This window comes from Parasteatoda tepidariorum, chromosome 7 (assembly GCF_982258835.1).
Source record: "Parasteatoda tepidariorum strain Cologne lab strain chromosome 7, Ptep-v5.0, whole genome shotgun sequence".
Lineage (NCBI taxonomy): Eukaryota > Metazoa > Arthropoda > Arachnida > Araneae > Theridiidae > Parasteatoda > Parasteatoda tepidariorum.
The window spans coordinates 41313623-41336906 of NC_141761.1; the positions used below are offsets into that span (position 1 = coordinate 41313623).

At 25.3% G+C, this 23284-nt stretch overlaps 1 protein-coding gene across 1 annotated transcript in view; it reads left to right on the forward strand.

The window, feature by feature from the left end:
* Positions 1 to 1950: 1950 nt before the first annotated feature.
* Positions 1951 to 23284, forward strand: part of LOC107445508 (anoctamin-7) — a 51410-nt gene continuing 30076 nt past the window's right edge. Inside the window, exons 1-3 of the mRNA XM_043045780.3 lie at positions 1951 to 2296; positions 19769 to 20030; positions 22419 to 22500. Of these exons, the coding sequence (XP_042901714.2) occupies positions 19779 to 20030; positions 22419 to 22500 (334 nt within the window). The 5' untranslated portion in view covers positions 1951 to 2296; positions 19769 to 19778. The remainder of the gene's footprint in view (positions 2297 to 19768; positions 20031 to 22418; positions 22501 to 23284) is intronic.

Sequence of the window (23284 nt, forward strand, 5' to 3'; positions counted from 1 at the left end):
GGTGCCTAAAAATTACTATTTGGGTCTAATAAGCTTAAAGTGACATTTATAGTTTTATTATATATTGAAGCTATTTAGAATTAACGTTTTTATTTTGAGTTTCCTCCATTACTAAGTTAAATATAGTTTTTATGTCAATTTTTCTTATGGTTTCTTATGGCTTTTCTTATGGTAAATTTTTCTTGTGGCTCTTACGGTTTTCTTATGGTTAGTTTCTTATGGTACCGAATTCAATTCAAATTATAGAATTGGGTACTTGCAATTCGCGAGAAGAAGAATATCGCTGAAATCACGTTTTTGTGCCTTATCACGTACTTGTGAATAGCGTGTTAACTTACCGTCACGTATTTGAGAATAGCGTTAAAAAGACAACCAAATTATGAGCTTAACTGAAAACGATCAAATCATTATTTTTTTATCGTAACTAAACACAAATTCAAAATTTATTAGGGTATATTCGTCTATTATCAATTATTTATTTTAAATCAATTTTGTTTTTCCTAAAAAAGTCAGAAATGTCCCGGGGGTTCGATTCCAGGATAAGGCATGGCTATTCTTTTCTTCACTTTTCTGCACTATCTGTCCTTCTTATTGAGGAAGCAACTTTGTCCCACCTAATAAGTTGCTCCTTAGAGAGTGGTCTACAAATCTGCTCTTCTGATACCCGAATGACGAAAGTCTTTAAACGAGTAGACATTGAAAAAAATTTTTTTTCCTAAAAATATATTTATATGAACTGAAGAATCACTAAATAAATAGCATGACAGAAATGAACTCTGTAAATGGTGTAAACGATTTATCGAAATAACTTTAGATAAAAAAAAAGTCGATTCGAATTTTCCCATAATTTCTTTAACTTTGAGTTAATGCAAAGTCGATTCTAATTTTCCCGTTATTTTATTGACTTTGAGTAAATACAAAGAAGGATTCGAATTTTCCCGCTATTTTATTACCTTTGAGTTAATACAAAGTAGATTCGAATTTTCCCGTTATTTTATTAACTTTGAGTTAATACAAAGCAGATTCGAATTTTCCCGTTATTCTATTAACTTTGAGTTAATACATGTTTTGGTTTGAAAAGAAAAATTATAAAGAAAAATAAGAAATAATTGTTATTTTTTCTAGTTTTGAAACAAATGCAGAAATATTTACTTTGCGTCGAAATTATCATAAAGAAATCGAATATTGCAGTTTATCAAATATGTTTCTGAGAAAAATCATTATAAAGTCTAAAATAAAATTCTCACTTAGTTTTTTAAAGGTTATTTTTGATGTTTTCACAAAAAACGAACCAAAAAAGAGCAAAATGAATTGTTGTGTTAAAATATTTCCCTAAACACTAGAATTTTGATAAAAATGGAGAATGTAGTTTAGCAAAGAATCTAAAGGATTCAAATGAAGAACATGATCCGATTTAATCAAAATGAAAGAATTTTTTTTTCTTTCTCTTAAATTCCTTCAAGGAAAACGAACTCAAAAGGTGTAATATTTATTTTATTTTAAAATAAAGCCTAAAAATTATCATTTAAAAAGAATACGAAATATTTTTTTATGAATATTTCTTTCAAGAAAAAAGTAACGACCTTACGCTAATTGCAAACAGAGATTATTTAGAGCTATTATTATTTTAAAAATAGAATGATTTTAATGAGATTTTCTTGAAATAAAAATATCTACAAAATATTTAAAACATGTAAAATGATGAGATCTTAGTTGTTTTATATTGCAAACTATTAGTTTTCATTTAAATGGAATAGAATATTTCTGTATAGGTATCATACCTCCTTTTTACTAAACGATCAAGCATGTAACACCCATGTCTCTTATAAAATGTAAGGTCCCATGATACACTATGTAATTTAGGTTATGGCGCATGCTACGTCATTCTCTCTATTAAAAATGAATTCGAGTTTTTACGAGAATTATAACTCTTCGTGATGAATACTTTTAACTAATTCCTGGTGGTCACGAAATTGCGTATCATTTTGTTGCAATATGATCAACGATATCTACCGTATAATAAGTTCATTAAAAAGTCAGATAGAATTTGTTAGTATGATTAAAAGTAATTTCTGTAATATTGGTGAGTACATAGTTTTTCAGAGGCGTAAATAGATAAATTCTAATGTATATATTTGCAGGCATGATTTAAACATGAAACTTAAATGATGCACAGATGTTATATAGATGATAAACAGATACCAATAAACTAGGTGAAAGTAGTCTTACACTATTATTATTTCGAAGTTTTGAAGTGATACGATGCAGCTTTGCTCGGGTAGATTATTTGAACGAAGTAAGTACACATTATAAGAATTTTTTTTTCAAAAAAAAAAAAAGAAGATTGTGTATTTCAAGACGAATGAATAAAATATTTTCTTTATTGCTGATGTGATACTGCTTATCATATAGGCGTTTTAGAATAAATATATGATTTAGCTATAGGTGTTTAGAATAAATATATGATTTAGCTATAGGTGTTTAGAATAAACGTGGTATGTCTCCTCCGTGAAATTTAAACTTAAATAAACAGCAAAAAACGACTAATTAGTTTCGAAAATAAAAGTAATTTTTCAGTTTTTATTTGTATTTTTTTCTTTTAAGAATGTTACTCCAAAAATATCGTAGTTTTCAACGAAAGAAGGGACCACTTATCCAGAACTATATATAAAATGATGCTATTTTTTAAATATAGTCAAATAAGTATTTTACTGCTTATGATTTAGTAGTAGTATATGGGGGGGGCTAGAGGACACTTTTGCCCTTTCCATATACTACTATTGATTTCCTATTTTTATATTAAAAAAAATTAAAATAGGCCTATATTTTACATTTTTTATGAAATATTTAACAAAATCAGCATATTTAAAAATTCTTATTTTTATATTGATAATTTTTATTTTATTAAAACCTTATTGAAAATATCGTTTTTTATTTTACATGTAATTCATAATCGTAATATTTATTTTTACCTTTAAAATCAAAAATATATTTTCCACTATTAATTTTTCTTATAGCTTTATCAGATAATTCACCATGACATTTCGAGAGATAAAAATCTTTCTCATCATTGTCTACTTCTAATCTAGCTATAATAGAGTCACCGTATTTTGTATTTATTTTTCTCAGTGATATTAAATTATATTTACCTATCTCGAGTTCATTTAATTTGTATGTTTCAGGAAATCGTTTGAGGTCATTAAATTCTTCCATTTATTTAAGAACATTTTTTGTAATATAATTTCTATAATACATACACTTGTATAACGAACATTTTACTACCTATAAATGGAAAGTATTGAAAAAGAGAGAAATAAAAAGTTGTTAGAGCAATTAAAAAATGATCTAAGATTAGTTAAACTACAATCAGAAATTAGGAAAAATAATGAAATAAAATTAGAAGAAGATATAGGAATACAAAAATCATTAGCCGATTTTCACGAACCTGTACTTCATCAAATGGAAAAACTAGAAACTTCTAGACAACAAAACTTGCTAGGTATAAAAGATGCTGTTGATAATTTATCTTTCACTATGAATGAGACCTATAGATCTTTACCTCAGATAGAGAATCAGTCAGAGGAAGATTATACTGAAGATGTAGGAAGTATGTTTTTAAAAATAGATATAGACAAAAATTTAGATAAAGAATTATTAGAAGAATTAGAATTTGAATTACCTTCAATAATGTGGAATAAAACTGATGAAGAAATTGAAGAAGTTATTAAAAGGGCAAAAGCAAAAAGAGATCAATTTAAAAGAGAAAAAGGAAATGAAACCAAAAATAGAAATTTAACAAACAACAAAGATGAGTATCAGAAAAGGATTGATAATGCTGATTATAAAATGAATATGATGAAAAGATATTTAGAAGCTTTATCAGCTATTAAACAAGGTAGACATTACACAGGAAAAGGTTTAGAAGATAAACTGAATATCTTAGTTGATCTGACAGATAAAATTTGTAAAGGTTCTAAAAGTAAAAAATTGTATAATAAAACTGTAGATTTGTTGGATTTACTTTTAAGAGAGGGAACTATGACAAACGATCAGGTAAAGGAATACTATGGAAAATTTCTTAGTATATAAATGAGTAATTATATTGTAAAAAAAGTATACTTGAGCGACAGTCAGATTTCTAAATTGAAATCAGCTTATAAAAATGGTGAAGAACTTAGTTTACAAATAGATAAAAGTAAAACACCCAATTTTGATTTACATTTAACAGCTACACAAATTAACCAAATTGATAAAGGTAAAAGAATTAAAATATCAAAGACTCAACTGAAAAAGAATGGAGGGTTTTTACCATTTTTAGTACCTTTACTTTCTACTTTAGCATTAGGAGCAGCTAGTGGAGCAGCTGGTTGGGGTACTAAAAAAGTATTGGACAAAATTTCTGGATCAGGTAAAAAAAAAAAAACTTGTGGAAAGGGAGTCTATCAGCCATGGGAATATCCAACAAAATGATTGAAAACAATATGAAAAATGAAAAAGGATTTAGAGGTATATTTACTATAGATATGTTACCTAAAAAGATAAGAAAATTTGAAAACGGAATTATAAATTTAGATGTATCTACAGGTCCTGGAACTCATTGGGTTTGTTATTATAATGATCCAAAATATAATTTTGTTGAATATTTTGATCCTTTTGGAGAATATAAATATAACAATAGAATAATAAAAAATGATTTTCTTCCTCAAAACATACTAAGTTATTTAAATACTTCTGGAAAAGAAATTGGATATAACGATAGTTTTTTACAAAGTCCTAGTTCTGTAAGATGTGGTTTCTACTGTATGAAATATATAACTGAAAGAAATAAAAATAAATCTCCTATTGAAGTTTTATATTCATTTACTCAAGAACCTAGTAAATTAAATGAAAAAATTGTTCTTTATAAATGAAGTATATTATATTAGATTCGAAAAACGTAGATAAATCTGAAGATTTCACCATTGAGTATTCGAGACCTTTTCATTTTACAGAGATAGCTCTTCAGTCTTTTTCAATGTATATTTCATGGAATAATATTACGGAGAAAAACAATAAATTTTCATATTTTGATGGAGTCAAATGGACAGATTTCATTATTCCTCATGGCCATTACAATATAAGAGGTTTGAATCGTTATATGGTAAAATATTTTGGAAATGATTCACCTATATTATTTGGAATAATTGAAGAAAGACAAAGGTTTAGTATTAAACTCGAGAAGAATTATAAAATTGATTTATCTAAAAGTGAATTGTACAAAATTTTAGGATTCGAACCCAAAATATATGAAGAGGAAGAGCAAGAAGGTAAATTTATTGCTGATATAGCTAATGGTAATGATAATATTTATATTCATTGTGATATAGTGGATGGTGCTTATATAAATCAGTTTCAATCTCAAGTTATTTATTCTTTTACATCATCAAATCCTCCTGGAAGTTTATATGCTAAAGAATTTGATAAACTAATATTTTTTCCGGTTAAATCTGATTCTATTAATCGAATTAGAATGAGAATTACAAATCACAGAGGTGAACTAATTGATTTAAATAAACAAGAAGTACAGTACAAATTTATTGCTAAATAAATGAATAAACAAAGATTGTACAGAAAGAGTAAAAAAATACAAGGAAGAGGCTTCTTTTCAGACTTTATAAGTCCTATTGTAGAAGATAAATCTAAGGAATTTGTGAGAGAAAAATTGAATGAAATATTTTCTAAAAATAAAAAACATGGTACTGGATTGAAATTTTTTATTCCTAAATAAATGGATAAAATTTACGATTTGAAAGACACTAGTTATTATTATAATAACGACGTTGAAAGTTTTGAATATAGAGAATTAAAAAGTGAAAATAGAAATAATATTCATGAAAATGCTACATATAATTTCTTTATCAATGATACAAATGCTAATATTTTATATTCTGCGGGATATCTGCAACAAGAATTAAAAATTGTAAAAGGAGATGGAGGTGTAATAAGTAATGAAAATGTTACTCTAGTGAATGGAGGAGGTCTCATAAATTCAAACAGGTTAATTATAGGAAATACTGAAGTTGAATCCACTATAAATTATAAAGCCATTATGAATCAAGTATTAGGGATGATACACTTCACCCCTGATTATTCAACATCGGAAGCTACTAACATGTTCTTTTATGTAGATACAACTGATTCTGTAGATAGAAACAATTTCAAATATAATGGAAATCTGATAGATACTACCAAAATAACTGATTTTTTTAAAAACCTTAAACTAAATGAAAGTTTTAACGAAGGATTTTCAAAAAGATGTAAATTTACTAAAAATAGTCAAACAGTAAAAATATGGATTCCTTTAAAGTATATATTTGATTTCTTTAACGAATATAAAAAAGTAATGACAGGTTTCCAAGTTAAAATAGAAATTCAAAGAAATGATAGTAAAAATATGTTGTATACAGATATTCAAAATCCAGATTTTAAGGTTCTTGTTGAAGATTTATCACTTTGGTTACCTTATGTTAGATTTAAAAATTCAGCATCTGTAAAATTCAATGAATTAAAATTATCAAATACTCCTATAGAAATAAATTGGGATCATTATAACATTATCAAATCAAATGTATTTTATAAAAATTCCAGTGGGTCTTATTCTATTCCTGCTACATCTGATGAAGTTTTGAGTTTATATGTCATTCCTCAATATGATGAAAGAAATGAAAACATGAATCAAAATAATATGATGTTTGATCACTTGGATATGATAGAATGTTGGTTAATGATTAATAACATTAAAGTTCCCACTGTAAGTTATATGATGGACTTTAATAAAAATGATTATAATCGATTATATTATGCTCTTTTAGAATCAGGAATGAATAATATAAATTCTGAAACTGGTTGTATGATAAACTATTCAAATTTCAGTAAGTATCCTATAATTTGTTTCAACTTGGCAAACCATGAAAATTATACGAACTTGAGTAATTTAATGATTGAATTCAATTGGAGATTGAGAAATAATACTACTAAAAATTATGTTTTTTACTTTATTTTGAAAGAAAGAAACAAATGCTCCTTGAATATGTCAACTCAGGATATAAAAATGATTAAAACTCTGAAAACATAAAGGATTTTTTCTATTTTAATAAATGGCTGCTTATTATCCACTTTACGACGATGAAATAAAAGAAGGACCTTTAGGACCACCAGGTGTAGGATTTAAATTAACGAATGATGGTAATTATGATATGGAAAGTAAACTTTTAAAAAATGTTTTACATCCTCAAGAAGATAATGATTCTTCAACTAAAAAATATGTAGATGATTTAAAAAATAAGTGTTTGATTCGTAATAATGGTTATTTTAATTCTAAAAATAAATGTATTAGAAATATAGCTACTCCTCTAGAGGACAATGATGCTTCAACTAAAAAATATGTCGATGAATTAAAAGACAAAAGTTTAATACATGATGAAAATAATTTTGATGCTAAAAATAAAATCATATCAAATGTAAAAGAACCTGAAAAAGAAGGCGATGTGGTTACCAAAAAACATCTTGATTATTATTGTATACTGTGGGATAAAATTAATAGAAGTTATTATGCTCACAACGAAAGAATATCGAGTGTAAAATGGCCCATAAATGATACTGACGTTGCCAATAAATATTACGTTGATAATAAAACTTTTTGCGCTACCACAGATAGACTTGTTCAGTTTACAGGTGTGGGTTACAAGACTTTTGAATTCAACGAAACTACTTCAAAACTTTTAGATTCAAACTTAAAATTATCACAAAACATGTATATGAAAATTACAATTTTTTTAGCCTGTGACAAAATGAATGAAAAGCCAAAAATACGTTTAGAAAAAGTGAAAGAAGTACTTCTTGATAAAGAGATAAATGTTAATGAAGATTCAATAACTATGTTTGCGTATGGAAAGTTAAATGAAGTTTTAACATTATCAGTGCTAACAGGAGGAGGCTGTAAATTAAAGCCTTATTTACATATTGAAAAGATAAATTTTTCTTCTTAATAAATGGCCAATGAAATTAATTGGAACGACTTTTCTAGAAAGAAACTTACAGAAGATGTAATTATAAGTTTAGCCGATTATTTAAATTGGGAATATGTGTTTCAATTTTCTGAATTGTCTGAAGTTTTAATCGAACGATATGTGCAGCCAAATGATTGGTATATTATTTCTCAATATCAAAAACTCAATGAACCTTTTATTGAAAAACATGCCTCTGATGTAGATTGGGAAAAAATATGTAGATACCAAACCTTATCTATCCGTTTTATTGAGAGACATTTAGATAAAGTGACTTGGTATGAAATATCAAGATTCCAAAAATTGGATTTAAGATTTATAGAAAATTATAATGACCGTTTAAATATGAATGTTGTATCTAGATATCAAAAATTATCAATGGACCTTATAAGAAAATTTCAAGATTATGTAAATTGGGATTATATTATACAATATCAAGATATTGATAAAGACTTTGTAATAGAATTTGTTTCTAAAATAGATTTCTGTCTTTTAATAAAAAATAAAAGTAATATATTACCAGAAGAATTTTATAATTCAAACAAAGAAAAGATAGTTTGTATACTTCTTGCTGAAATTTGTCATAATACACGAGTACCGCTATATGAACCATTAAAAGAATAAATTATTTAAAAAAAAATATTTTTATTTTAATAATAGTTTTTACTCGTAGTAGATTATTTTTTACTCGTAGTAGATTATTTTTTAATTAATAAATGTATTCTAAAATTGTAATTAAAGACTATAATGAACCAGATGAATTTAAAGATCCAAATCAACATCCTCTATTGCCTATACATCCCTTTAGATTAATCATAAATGGTTCTTCCAACAGTGGAAAATCAAACTTATTAATCAATTTAATTTATGACTATTTACACTTTGATAGACTTTACATGTGTACAAAAGACATATTTGAATCTAAGTATGAAAAATTACAAGAAAAATACATTCAATTTACAGATGTAGAATTAGAAGATATTCAAAAATGTAAAGGCTTAAAGAATAAAAAAGAAGTTTTGAAAGAATATAAAAAATTTAAAAAAGATCAAGTTTTGTTTTCTTCCAAACTAGATGATTTTATTACCGTAGATGACTTGGATTCTTCCTATATGAATTTAGTTGTATTTGATGATTGTATATGTGAAAAAGATCAACAATCTATAGAAGAATTTTTTATACGAGGAAGAAAGAAAAATACATCCCTTATCTATATAAGTCAGTACTATTATAAAATACCTATAACCATCAGAAGTAACAGCAATTATTTTATATTTTTCGATATGAAACAAAAAGAAATTAAACAAATAATACGAGAAATAGATGGTCAATTAACAAAAGAAGAATTTAATAAAATGTATAAGAACTGTATCAAAAAACCATATGATTTTTTAGTTTTAGATTTAGTCAATCCTAATATGAGGTACCGAAATAAAGAATTTATGTATATATAAATGGAAGAATATTTAGAGAAAAGAATTTTTATTCACAGAAAAAGTTATAATTTCTATCAAAAGATTAGTATCGCACTATCTATGAGTAAGTTTTTATTTAGTGCGTCTGGCTTATCTGGTTTTATTTTAATCCCTTTATCAGCTTTGAGTTTAGGAGCTGGTGTTATTGAAGTGGTTGACAGATCTTTAAATATATCCGAAAGAAAAGAAGAGTATAAATATACTTACAAATTTTATAAACAACTACTGAATTTGTTTAAAGCTAATACATTAACTGAAGAAGAAATTCATAAAAAAGAGGCTGATTTTATTCAAAGTTTGAAATATTTTCCTTTAGAGAAATACGTTAAAAAAACTCAATTGAATGGCTACAAATACATATAATTTTTTATTGCCTATAAATGACGTGTAAAAGTAATATATTCAAAGTTGGAAAATTAAGTAAAGACGGAAAGTTCAAATTTTGTTGTAAAGAATGTGGTCAAAAAGGATCTGGCTTTATCAATTCAACAATTAATAATTTGCCCTTTGAAATGCATTTACCAGGACATCAATTTACAGGACCTGGAACACAATTATTACATGGAAAGAAAAGATTAAACGATGATTTAACATATAAAGAATGGAGTAAGCCCATTAACAGAGTAGATGAAATTGCATATAAACATGATGTTTGTTACCTTAAAAATAAAGATACTAAAACTAGAAATGATGTATGTGATAAAAATATGATAGAAGAGTTAAATACAATTCCAAATCCTACAATCAGGGAAAGAATAGAAAGAGGAATTGTTAAACCTATTATCAAAGCCAAAAGAACATTTGGTATGGGTATGATTTATTGTTTAAAATGTAAAAATTTTACTAATACTAAAGATGTTTATGAAGAAACTTCTAAAAATGGAAGATTGACGAGGAAAGGTATATGTGAAGTTTGTGGATCTAAAAAAAGTACTTTTTTAAAGAAAACGGGGTCATAGAAACAGTATATTATGATCCCGAAAAAGGTTATTGTGGTATCAATGAATTAAAAAGAAAAACAGGTTTATCTCAAAAACAAATTACAGAATTTTTACATGAACAAGATGTTTATACTAGATATAAACCAATTATTCGTAAATTTAGAAGAAGGAGATGTTATGTTTCACATATTGATGATCAATGGCAAGCGGATTTATTATTTATAAAACCATTTAGTAAATATAATAGTGGAGTTAATTATATTTTAACAGTTATTGATATGTTTAGTAAATATGCTTGGGCTATTCCAATAAAAAGAAAAACAGGCGAAGAAGTATCAAATGCTTTCAAGTTAATATTTAAAGAACGAATTCCAGAGAAACTACAAACGGATAAAGGTACGGAATTTATTAATAAAGATACTCAAAAATTATTCAAAGATAATAATATTCATTGGTTTACTACTGAAAATGTTGAAATAAAATGTTCTATTGTTGAAAGATTTAATCAAACAATTAATGGAAAAATAAGAAAATATATGGCAGCAAATAATACAAATAAATACTTAGAAGTACTAGATAAATTAGTTTATAATTATAATAATTCTTATCATCGATCTATTAAAATGACACCCTCACAAGCCAGTCGGACAGAAAATGAAAGTATCGTATACAATAATTTATTTTCTAAAAAAGAAATAAAGAAACCAAAGTTTAAAATAGGCGATAAAGTTAGAATTTCAAAATATAAAGAAACATTTACCAGAGGTTATCATCCTACATTTACAGAAGAAATTTTTATAATATCTGAAATATTGAAAACAGATCCTATAACTTATAGAGTGAAAGACTTAAATGGTGAAGAAATTAAAGGAACTTATTATGAAAAAGAATTAGTAAAATATAATAAGAAAAATGAAACATATAAGATTGAAAAAGTAATAAGAAGGAAAGGAAATAAATTATTAGTGAAATGGGTTGGTTACCCTGAAGAATTTAATAGTTGGATAGATGAAAAAAATATTATTCTAATTTAGGAATCAATTGAATTATATCATTTTTAAATCCTTCCATATCATAATCTTTTAATTTTAAATGATTAAATTTAGTATAATATTTTCTTTTATTCTGTTAAATAAATTAATAGTATTCGGATTATATTGAATTTCATGAGCTATTTTTATCTAAATTTTAAATCTCGTATAGTTTTATTATATAAACCTCTAATAACATAATAATGATAATCAGAATCATTTTTATTCTTTTCTATTATTGTAAACATTGTTTTTCATTTTTTATTTTTAAGTCATTCATTTTAATTTTTATTATATCTAATTTCTTTTGAAGTTTATCATTATCATTAAATTCATTAGCATAATAATTAATTACAGCATCGTTTACTTTTTTAGAAAATTCAGGTGAAATCCAACATTGTAATTAAATCCTTAGAAATCCCATTATATTTTAATTCTTCTACCTTTAATTTCATAAAATAATGAATATAAAATTAATTCTTTAGATTCTTTATTTTCTAACCACTTTTTATTATTAATTTAAAATCTCCAAACAATCCATAATAATAACTATCTTTAATTTGCTCATCTTTTAAAGAAGTCATTTTTATAAATTAATTTTATTATCTATATCCATTTATAATCTCTAATTTCATAAGTTATTTTTTCAATTATTAATGTAAAATTTTATCAGTAAATATCTTTTAAAGAAGAATCAGTAGTTTCAGTAAGAATATCCTGCACAACTTTGACCTACCATTTTTTTCGTAACTAAAGAGCTTATAAAGAAGATTATTATCAGATAAAAAAATCACACCACTCTCCGGTTAGAATCCCACGAAGCGGTCAATTTTTATCGCAAAGTGGCATGAAAAAAGTTTCTTCGATTTTCCTCCCGCTGATAAGGTCAGAGAGGAAAGTGTTTTAATTATTATTATGTAAATAAATGGAAAGTCATTATTTCGAAATATTTAATCAGATTAAAAGGAATAGCCATTCAAATTTAAAAATTACATTTGATAAGGAAGAAGAAAAATATTATTATGATACGAAAGACTTTGACCAATATTTAAAACAGAGATACAATTCGAGAATTAGTTTTTTTAAAAAGTTAAAAAGAAAATTGAACTTGTTTTTTACGGTTGAAGCAGATGAAATGTTTTTAAAATTTTTAGATTATATGTATTTTAAAAAGAGTTTAAATTATAAATATTTTATGAAAAAGATATGTGAATATTATAATATTTCTAACAATATTAAGTTAGGTAGTCCTAAAAAACAAAACATTTATGATGAAATTTGGAATTCGTTTCTTAAAGAGACAGAAAAGTATTTATAAAAACTCCATTTAATAAATGGAAGATAAATTTTGTTGCGATTGTAAGACTTTGAAATCAGCTGACGAATTTTACAAATATAAAAAATATTTATTTAAAAGATGTATAGATTGTGATCTTAAAAGAAAATATATATATTATGAATGCGATTGTGGTAAAAATTATACTTATTCGCATAAACAAAGACATTTTAGAAGTAATTTTCATATAAAACGTATGAACTCCTTTTTATAAAAGTATTTATAAATTTTCTTCCTTATAAATGAGTAACATGACAAAGGAGTTCAAACACTTGAGTAATGTACTCTCAACTTTCAGTATTAAAAAACTAAGAGAATTGATAACTAAACTTAAAATTCCTGTCCTGACTGATAAGAGATTAAAATCAAATATTATTGAATCAGTAGTTTCTTATATCAAAAGTACAGGAAATTATAAATCTGTTTTATCAGATTATTTAGGATTGGATGTTTCTTATTATATGGAAAACAAAACTAAACTATTTAATAAATATCCTAAGTATAGAAATGAATTAAAAAAAGTTTTTGATTCTTATAATTTAAAATATAAAGATGGTAAATTTATACCTAAAGAAGAAAAAAATATAATAACTGAAACTAATTTAAATGCTTTGTATAGGCCTCAAAAAATAAAAGATAAGGTAAATCTTAAAAATTTCTTTAAACCAGATTATAAAATTATTGAATTCAGAGGTCAATATATTGAAAAATATAAAGTTTATAGAAAACAATATAGAGTGGCAGGATCTAAAATTTTACCTGAACAATATTATAATATTTTAAGAAATATATTTAAAAGGGCTATTGGAAATATTACAGGAAAAGTAGATGTAATTATACATAATCCTAAATTAAATGTACCTTTTCATGATAAAATGATGTCAACTAAAACTGCTTTTAATGAATACATTGATAAATTATCCAACCAAATTGAATATAAAGAACTCGATATAACAGAGTGTATATTTGATTTTAATGTCATCGAATTACCTCATGGTGGTAGACACAAGGCTTTAAAAATGTATTCTGAAACAGATCCAGCAAAAAAGAAAAGTATTTGTCAAATAAAAAATGATGATAATATATGTTTGGCTAGATCAATTGTAACAGCTTTAGCTATCCAAAATCCTGAACTGTTAAGTGATAAATTATGTACTGAAAAATTATCAAGTAATGAAATAATTTATATTAAAAAAGGTCGTGTTTTACAAAAAACATTAGCTATAAAATTACATGATGTATGTAAAATTCCTTTAGAAGTGTGTAGTTTAGAAGAAGTTAAAATATTTGAAAAATGTTTAGACATTCAGATCAATATAGTTTGTAGAGAAAATGGTAATGAAATTATATATAATGGTGATTATAAATCAACATGTATTTTTATATATAAGAATAGAAATCATTTCGATGTCATTACATCAATGACAGGATTTTTAGGTAAGAATAATTATTGTAATTATTGTAAAGTGGGTTATAAACGTTCAAATCAACATAAATGCCCTTTAAAATGTGATAGGTGTTTTGTTGAAGAATCTAATTGTGAAGGAGAGGAAATATTTTGTAAAAAATGTAATCGGAAATTCTTAGGAGAAAATTGTTTTGATAATCATAACAAGAAAAATTCAGAAGGTTTTACTGTTTGCAAATTACTATGGAAATGTCTAAAATGTAAAAGAAATATTAATAGAAATGAAAGGAAAACAGAAGAACATATATGTGGTGAATATCGTTGTAATAATTGTTGGAAATGGGTTATGAAAGGTCATGAGTGTTTCATGAAATATGAAAACAGTAAAGGAGGTGTATGTGAAGATAATTGTGTAAAAAATAAATGTAATAAAATAGATTGGTGTAAGAAATGTAAAACAGGAAAATACTTATTTTTTGATGTTGAAACCAAGCAAGATACAGGAATTCATGAAGTGAATCTAGTTATATGTCATGATTTTGATGGAAATGAAACAGAATTTAAAAATGAAAACGATTTTTGTGAATGGTTATTTTGCGAGGAACACGAAGGATATACAGTTATAGCTCATTATGGAAAAGGATTTGATTTTCAATTTTTAGCTAAATATTGTTTCAAAAAGCATATTAAAGTATTTACAATTTACCAAGGAAATAAACTAACATATATGAATGCTTATGGTTACTATATAAGATTTATTGATTCTATTAATTTTACAATGTGTGCACTCAAGAAATTTCCTAAAACATTTGGTTTAAATGAACTGGCCAAGGGTTATTTTCCTCATTTATTCAACAAACAAAAGAATCAAAATTATATTGGTAAATATCCAGATAAATATTACTATGGATATAATTATATGGTTGATGAAGACAGGAAAAAATTTGATAAATGGTATGATTCCATTAAACATGAAACTTTTGATTTCCAAAAGGAATTTATAAAATACTGTAGATCTGATGTAGATATTTTAAGAAAAGGTTGTTTAGAATTAAGAAGATTATTCTTAGTAACTGTGAATATAGATCCGTTTAAATATGTAACTTTAGCTGGTCTATGTATGGCCATTTACAGAGATAAATTCTTGAAAGAAAACACAATAGCTATTGACGAAATTGTCATTCAAAAAGATCAGTACAGTAAAAAATCAATAGCTTGGTTAGATTACATATCAAAAAAGGAAAATATTAATATACGCCATGCTTTGAATGGAGGAGAGAAAAAATTACAATTAGGTGAAAAATGTTATAAGGTAGATGGATTTTATAAAAATACAGTATTTCAATTTAATGGATGTTTCTGGCATGGATGTACCAAATGTTTCACTAGAACAAAAGTAAACACTGTTAATCAATTGCTCATGGAAGATTTATATAAACAAACTAAGAAGATCAATAAAAATATAATTGAAGCAGGTTATGAATTGGTAAATATCTGGGAGTGTGATTTTGATAATAATAAGGATATGAAAAATTACATGAAAAAAGAATGGAAGAGAGATTTTATAGAACCTTTGAATCCTAGAGATGCTTTTTATGGTGGAAGATGTGAACCTACCAAATTAAAATATGAAATGAAAAGTAATGAAAAAGGCAGATATATTGACGTATGTTCTTTATATCCTACTGTAAATTATTTTGATAACTATCCAGAAGGTCATCCAATCAAAATATTTAATCCTAAAAAATACGATGAAAATTGGTATGGATTAATAAAATGTAAAGTACTTCCACCTAGAAAATTATATCATCCAGTATTACCTTATAAAGAAGAAAAATTAATATTTTCATTATGTAGAACTTGTTCTGAAACAATAAAATGTAATCATTTCAAAACCACTTTAGAAAAGAAAAAATGTAAGCAGTGTTATGAGATAAGAAATTCTGAGTGTAAACACACTGATAACGAAAGATGTCTAATAGGAACGTGGACTACCGATGAGATCAGATTAGCTGTTAAAAAAGGATATAAAATATTGAATATATATGAGGTTTGGCATTTTGAAAATAAAACAAATGAATTGTTTAAAGAATATGTTAAAACGTTTTTAAAGATTAAACTAGAAACATGCGATAAATGGAAAAACAATTTCAAAAATGAAGAAGAATACAGACAAATAGTTAAAGAAAAATTAGATATAGAATTAGATAAAATTGAAGAAAATCCAGGTTTGAGATTCATAGCTAAAATATGTTTAAATTCTTTATGGGGTAAATTTGGTCAGAGAAATAACATGAAACAAACTGAATATGTGATGGAAATTGAAGATTTTTATAGAATTATTCTAAATGATACTATTAAAGATTTGAATATGAATTTTTTGAATGACGATTGTGTGGAAATGAGTTATAAAATGAAAGATATATTTGAAAAAAATAACTTCAATACTAATATATATATAGCTGCTTTTACAACTAGTTCTGCCAGAATTAGATTATATGAAATGTTAGATAAATTAGGAGATAAAGTACTTTATTATGATACAGATAGTGTAGTATATATAGACGACGGAACCAATAAAATTGAAACGGGATGCATGTTAGGAGAATGGACTGATGAATTGGGAAATGATAAATATATTACATCTTGGATAGCTGGAGCCTCTAAAGATTATGGGTATAAATTAAATGATAAATCTGTATATGGAAAAGTAAAAGGATTTAAAATGTCTTATCATAGTGAAACCATATTAGACTTTGATAATAGGGCTAAAATAATAACAGGTGAAACAGATTATTTGGATGTAGAAATCAATCAGTTTAAAATCGAAAAAGATAGAAATATTTCAAGTATTAAAACAAATAAACGTTATACCTTTGGATACGATAAACGTAGACTTTTAGATAATTATGATACTGTACCTTTTGGCTTTTAAAAAAATGTTTCTTAATAAATGGATAAGATTACAGTCATCCTAAACATTCAGGGATTTATTTTTCCCAGTCGTAAGATTGTAAGAGAGATAGGATGGGTTCATTTAAATTTACCAATCGGTGAATATATTGGCGTATTTACACCTAATTGTGAATTGAATGATCAAGAATTGAAGATTGAACGTAAATGCACTTCAGAAGTACACGGATTAAGATTTAATAGAAATAAGAATAGTTTATGGATAAATCATCAAGACGTAAAAAATTATATAAATAACCTATATCAACTATATGGTGGTATATTTGCTTATAAAGGAGGTATTTTAGAAAAAGAGATATTAGATGAATTGAATATACCATCGATTGACATTGATGTACCTAAATGTACTAAAATTTTAGGACCTGGATGTTCGTTATACAAGTGTATGTATTATAGAAATTATATTACAAAAAATGTTTCTAAATAAATGGAAGAATTTAATGACCTCAAACGATTTCCTGAAACATACAAATTAAATGAACTCGAGATAGGTAAATATAATTTAATATCACTGAGAAAAATAAATACAAAATACGGTGACTCTATTATAGCTAGATTAGAAGTAGACAATGATGAGAAAGATTTTTATCTCTCGAAATGTCATGGTGAATTATCTGATAAAGCTATAAGAAAAATTAATAGTGGAAAATATATTTTTGATTTTAAAGGTAAAAATAAATATTACGATTATGAATTACATGTAAAATAAAAAAAAACGATATTTTCAATAAGGTTTTAATAAAATAAAAATTATCAATATAAAAATAAGAATTTTTAAATATGCTGATTTTGTTAAATATTTCATAAAAAATGTAAAATATAGGCCTATTTTAATTTTTTTTAATATAAAAATAGGAAATCAATAGTAGTATATGGAAAGGGCAAAAGTGTCCTCTAGCCCCCCCCATATACTACTTTTAGTATTCACAATCTGTAGATTTTGTTCGGATTTCGGTCAGACGCAGAAATTTATAGAAAAGTTTAGATAAGCTAATAAAGATGGAAAATTTATGCTAAAAATCAATTAATAAAACTTCAACATAACGGTATTTTTTATTTAAATGCTGTGACATATACTGTACATTAATGTGGGTTTTATGTATCAGGAATAGAATTAGGAAACTGGGACCGGAATTGGAATTCTTCGATTTGGTGAAAAAGCATTAAGGGATCACTAACAAGGGAAGTGTGACTCGCCAATTTTAAAATAAACTAGTGGAATGTATGCCTTATGAGGAATAATTTTAAGGGGCAACATTCGTTTCGGCCCATAGAAGGTCCTATGAGAGATAAAAAAATAATTCAATATGCAGAAAAATCGATATTTTATTACTTCAATGCAGACTATTAGTTATTGTAATTGTCTCATACTCCAATTAATTTGTAATTAATTGGTTAATTAATTAATTTCTAATTAATAAATCAATTAGCATATTATTAATTAATTGTTAATTAAATATTAATTAATTATTAATTAATTGATTGATTGGCAATTACATACTACAACTAATTTGGAAAATTTTTAAAAAAAAGAAGTAAAAAAATTTCATAGCAATTTTTTTTAAAAATTAATCTAACAGGTTTTTTTTGAAAAACAACAGATATATAAAATTTTCAAAATCAATTTTGAGAATAAATATGCATTATATAGTACGTTAAAGTAAGTACCACAAAATTAATTGGAGTATGAGACAATTACAATCACTAATAGTCTGCATTGAAGTAATAAAATACCGATTTTTCTATATATTGAATTATTTTTTATCTCTCACAGGACCTTCTATGGGCCGAAACGAATGTTGCCCCCTAAAATTATTCCTCATAAGGCATACATCCCACTAGTTTATTTTAAAATTGGCGAGTCACACTTCCCTAGTTTCCCTTGTAAGTTTTCACAAGGCAATAAAAAAAAGTTAAAATTTGGCTTTTGTCTAAGCATTACCATAAAATTCCATCTTTTGCTCAAATACTGTCCTTTACTAATAAAACGAACATAAACTGTTCTTAAATTAATATTCATTCACTTGTTCAAAAGTGTCTCAGGCTTGTTCAAACCATGTTCACTTTTAAATAAAGCTTTTATTTTAAGCTTTATAACTTTCATTTCATTTAGAAAATTATCAGAAAATAAATTATAGTTTTATTAGTTAAAGAAATGTATGGGCGTGTTTGAAAAAAATTATGAAGTGCAAATTAATATAGTGTAAATTAAAAAATGAACTGTTTAATTTACTTTTACTAATTTACTTTACTAATTTTGGGTTATTCGAAAAATTGATCGAAAAGAACTAAGCTTTATTCAAAGATATGCAAACATGAAAAACAAAAGCTTTTAAAAACTAAGTTTTTAAAAGCTTTTCATATTTTTTATTCAGAAAATGCTAAGTTTTATTTTTAAGAGTTAAAAAAGTTTTTAAGTATTTTCAATATAGTGTTTAATTTACAATACATGCGCTTACCTCTCCTCTACTTATACAAAGTCAAGTTTTTTAAAATTTATATTGAAATTTGGTTGCGTATTTAAGAAATTCAATCGATGACCATTTCTTTATTTATTAGGGACACCATAATGGAAAGCATTAAATTCGAATATTCTTACTACGCTTTAGTTTGCGATCATTCAAAAGATGAAAAAGAAGACGATACAAACTTTCGAACAAAAGATATCTTTCGAGAAAGATTCCTGGATGCCTTGAATAAAGAAGGCCTATCTACAACAAAGGTAAAAGCAGAGAAAATAATTTTCATCATGGTATCTTGTTCATTAGAAAGACTTTATCAAGAAGCTCAAGCGTTGAGAATAGAAATGCCGCTCAAGGGGGTGAGAAAAATCAACTCTACAATACATTTTATTACCTTTTCTTACTTAATAGTCTTCTAAATTGCTGTCTTAATTGTTGTCTTCTTATATTGCTCTCATTCGTTTTGACCCGAAGAACTCTGAGATCTTGCTGTTGCTCTCAGTTTGCTTTGATTGAAGTCAGCTTTCATTTCTTTTTGCAAGAGCGCAAGGTTCAATCACAATAAAATTTAGCGTATTAATTTATGTATGCTTTAATTCTTCATCTTTATATATATATATATATATATATATATATATATATATATATATATATATATATATATATATATATATATATATATATATATATATATATATATATATATATATATGTGTGTGTGTGTGTGTGTGTGTGTATATATATATAAATATGCTAATTTATTCTGACTGAACTCTATGTATGTTTATTTTTTTGCGGGAAATAGTTTTGAGCGATGCTTAAAATTTTGCACAGTTTGAAATCTATTCAGTATATTTTTTTCTACTGGTCTTATTTTATTTTGATTGAACGATGCGTTTATTTCTTCAGCAAGCAATATTTTTAAATTACATTTAAAACATAGCAAAACTTAAAACCTATACGTTATATTTTCTGCTACTGCTCTCATTTCCGTTTGATTGAATTTTGATTTCTTTGCAAGAAGCATTCTAACATTTTGCTCAAATTGAGATTTATACGTTATATTTTCTACTACTGGTCTAATTTTTTATTGAACTATGCGTTCCTTTATTGTGCAAGAAATAATTTTAAATTATATTTGATTCTTAATGAACGCTGCGTTCATTTTTTTGTCATAAATATTTTAAAATTATGCTTGAAATATTGCACAACATGAAATCTATTGCATTATAATAACTTGTTAAAATGTGTTTAGATATCTCCAGCTTCATTCAAATATAGCTCGTTAAATATGCAATTTTTTGGAAAGATTTTGTATGCATGATGACTTTTTGGTATCATTTTATATTTCTCAATTTCAAATTCTTATTTGTGAAGTAAAATATGAAAGCAATAAATTAGATAATAATACATAATTTTTGGGTGATAAATTATTCTGTATTTATATATTGTAAGTTCTTAAAGATTTAAAATATTTATTTTAGGTGCATAGGAATTTGGTTAGTAAATGCACACTTTATACACTGTAAAACACTCCTGATAAAATTAAACAAAGTTCCGGAACTTTGGGTGCATCATCCGTAAAATTTATTTTTTAAGGAAAAATATTACACTGTAATTTTTACATTAATACTTATTTAATAAGAGTGATTCGGTGATTTTGTGTAGTTTTTGCTGGAAAAATTACTGTATATCAAGTCTTTTGCTCTTTAACATGTTTCGGTAAAAATGTATTTTAAGGTACAAAGTATCGGCACCCTGAGTTCCGGAACTTTTTTCTGTAATTTGATATAGATTTTTTTAGCATAGCTAAGTGAAGCGGTTAGACAGATTAAATAGATACTACAAGCTATAAGAGTACCAAATCTGCCTATAACTTAATTTTGAAAAGATTGTTAGTTTTTCAAGAAAACTACTGATATAAAAGAAGAGTTGTTTGTGTTTACTTTCTTTTGTTAGTTTCTTAATACTTGTAGGGGATTAGAAATATTTATACTTTATCCGCATCTTTTTTTCTCTAAATTTTTGCCACGTGATTAGATTTTTTCATTTATTTTCTTTATATTTTTTCAGATTTCGTATCTTTTTCAGAATTGTGATTTTTTTTACAGACTCCTTATATTGGGATTATCTAATAAGGGTTGTATAACAGGGAAAAATAAAATGTTCAGTTAAAAATTACGATGTTTGTTCGGGATCTTAAAAACTACCTATTAATTTTTTTTGAAACAATCTCTGTTTCACTTATTGAGCAGATAGATTGAGGGTAGGGTTTTATTGCCCTAAATCTCCTCTGAAGAAAAATAATTGATTTAAATTAATATTTTATGGCATTAGGCACCACTGATAGAATGAATCAATTACATACCTATACCTATATGAATTATATTACCTGTATGAATTTTAGGGCCACCATCATCACTACATTAATCTGGGATAAATAGTCTTAGAATAATTATTAAATACTTTTATTAAAATTTTAGAAATTTTAATAACCATTTCTTTTTATTAAAGTCTGTACTTATTGAGTGTTTCCTATGTATTTCTTTCCTTTCTTTTTTTTTTTAATTCTTTTCTCTTTTTAGACACATAGTGTAAAGATTAACAAATGTATTTCGGGAAAATAACCGAGATTTACTTACCTGATGAATGATATCAATTTCAAATTCAGGAATGTAACTACAAACTTATTGCTTACTTATTTTTAGTGAACATTTTTTTTATGAAATGTGCATTTGTTATTATAGCTAGTTTTACGTAATCCTTTGGAAAAGGAAGATACGATTATTTCAAAAAAGATGAAGAAACTACTTGGAGGTGTTGAAATAGGTACACTTATCTCACATTAGAATTTTATAAATATTTTTATACAGATATGGGATGATTTTAATAGTTAATTTAAATATTCTGGATTGAAATTTTTAAAATATATAACAGATATATAAAATATTAGATGTTTTGGAAATTTTTTTGAATTAAAGTTTGCTATTAGAATGCACTACAATTTCAAAATTCCCTTAATTTTAAAGTCTAATTCTTATTTTAAATTGTGGAAAGATCACATTTATCTCATTAAAATATATACGATATTTGATTTGAATTCAAATTTTCATTTTCTAAGGAACCACTATAACAAAACATTACATATTTCAATAATAAAATAAATATATTGTATATAAATTGTAAACATATTAACAATTTCTTAGTTAAATTAATAATATAACGTTTTGTTAATTAAAATTAGCAATTTTTTTATTACTACAAACAAAATAATAGCTTCATAAGGTATTCGTTCAATAGATTTTTTTAAAATTTTTTATTTTAAACCAAGAATGGACAACAGTTTAGAAACAGTGTTACTGTCTGAAGAAAAATAAATTGTGCATGACACTTATAACTTTTCTAGCCAAAACTAAAGTGTAAAAGAAGTGTTTAAAAGAAATTTATGGGTTGTTTAGGAAATTTTTATGCAAATAGCATATTTTGTTTTGTTACTGTTAGTAGTTTGACTGAAAACATTAAAGCATCATTGTTAACACACACTTTTAAAGAATCAGTCAGTTTGGTTCCGCATAATCTAAAAACGTATAATATATATATTAACACAATAAAG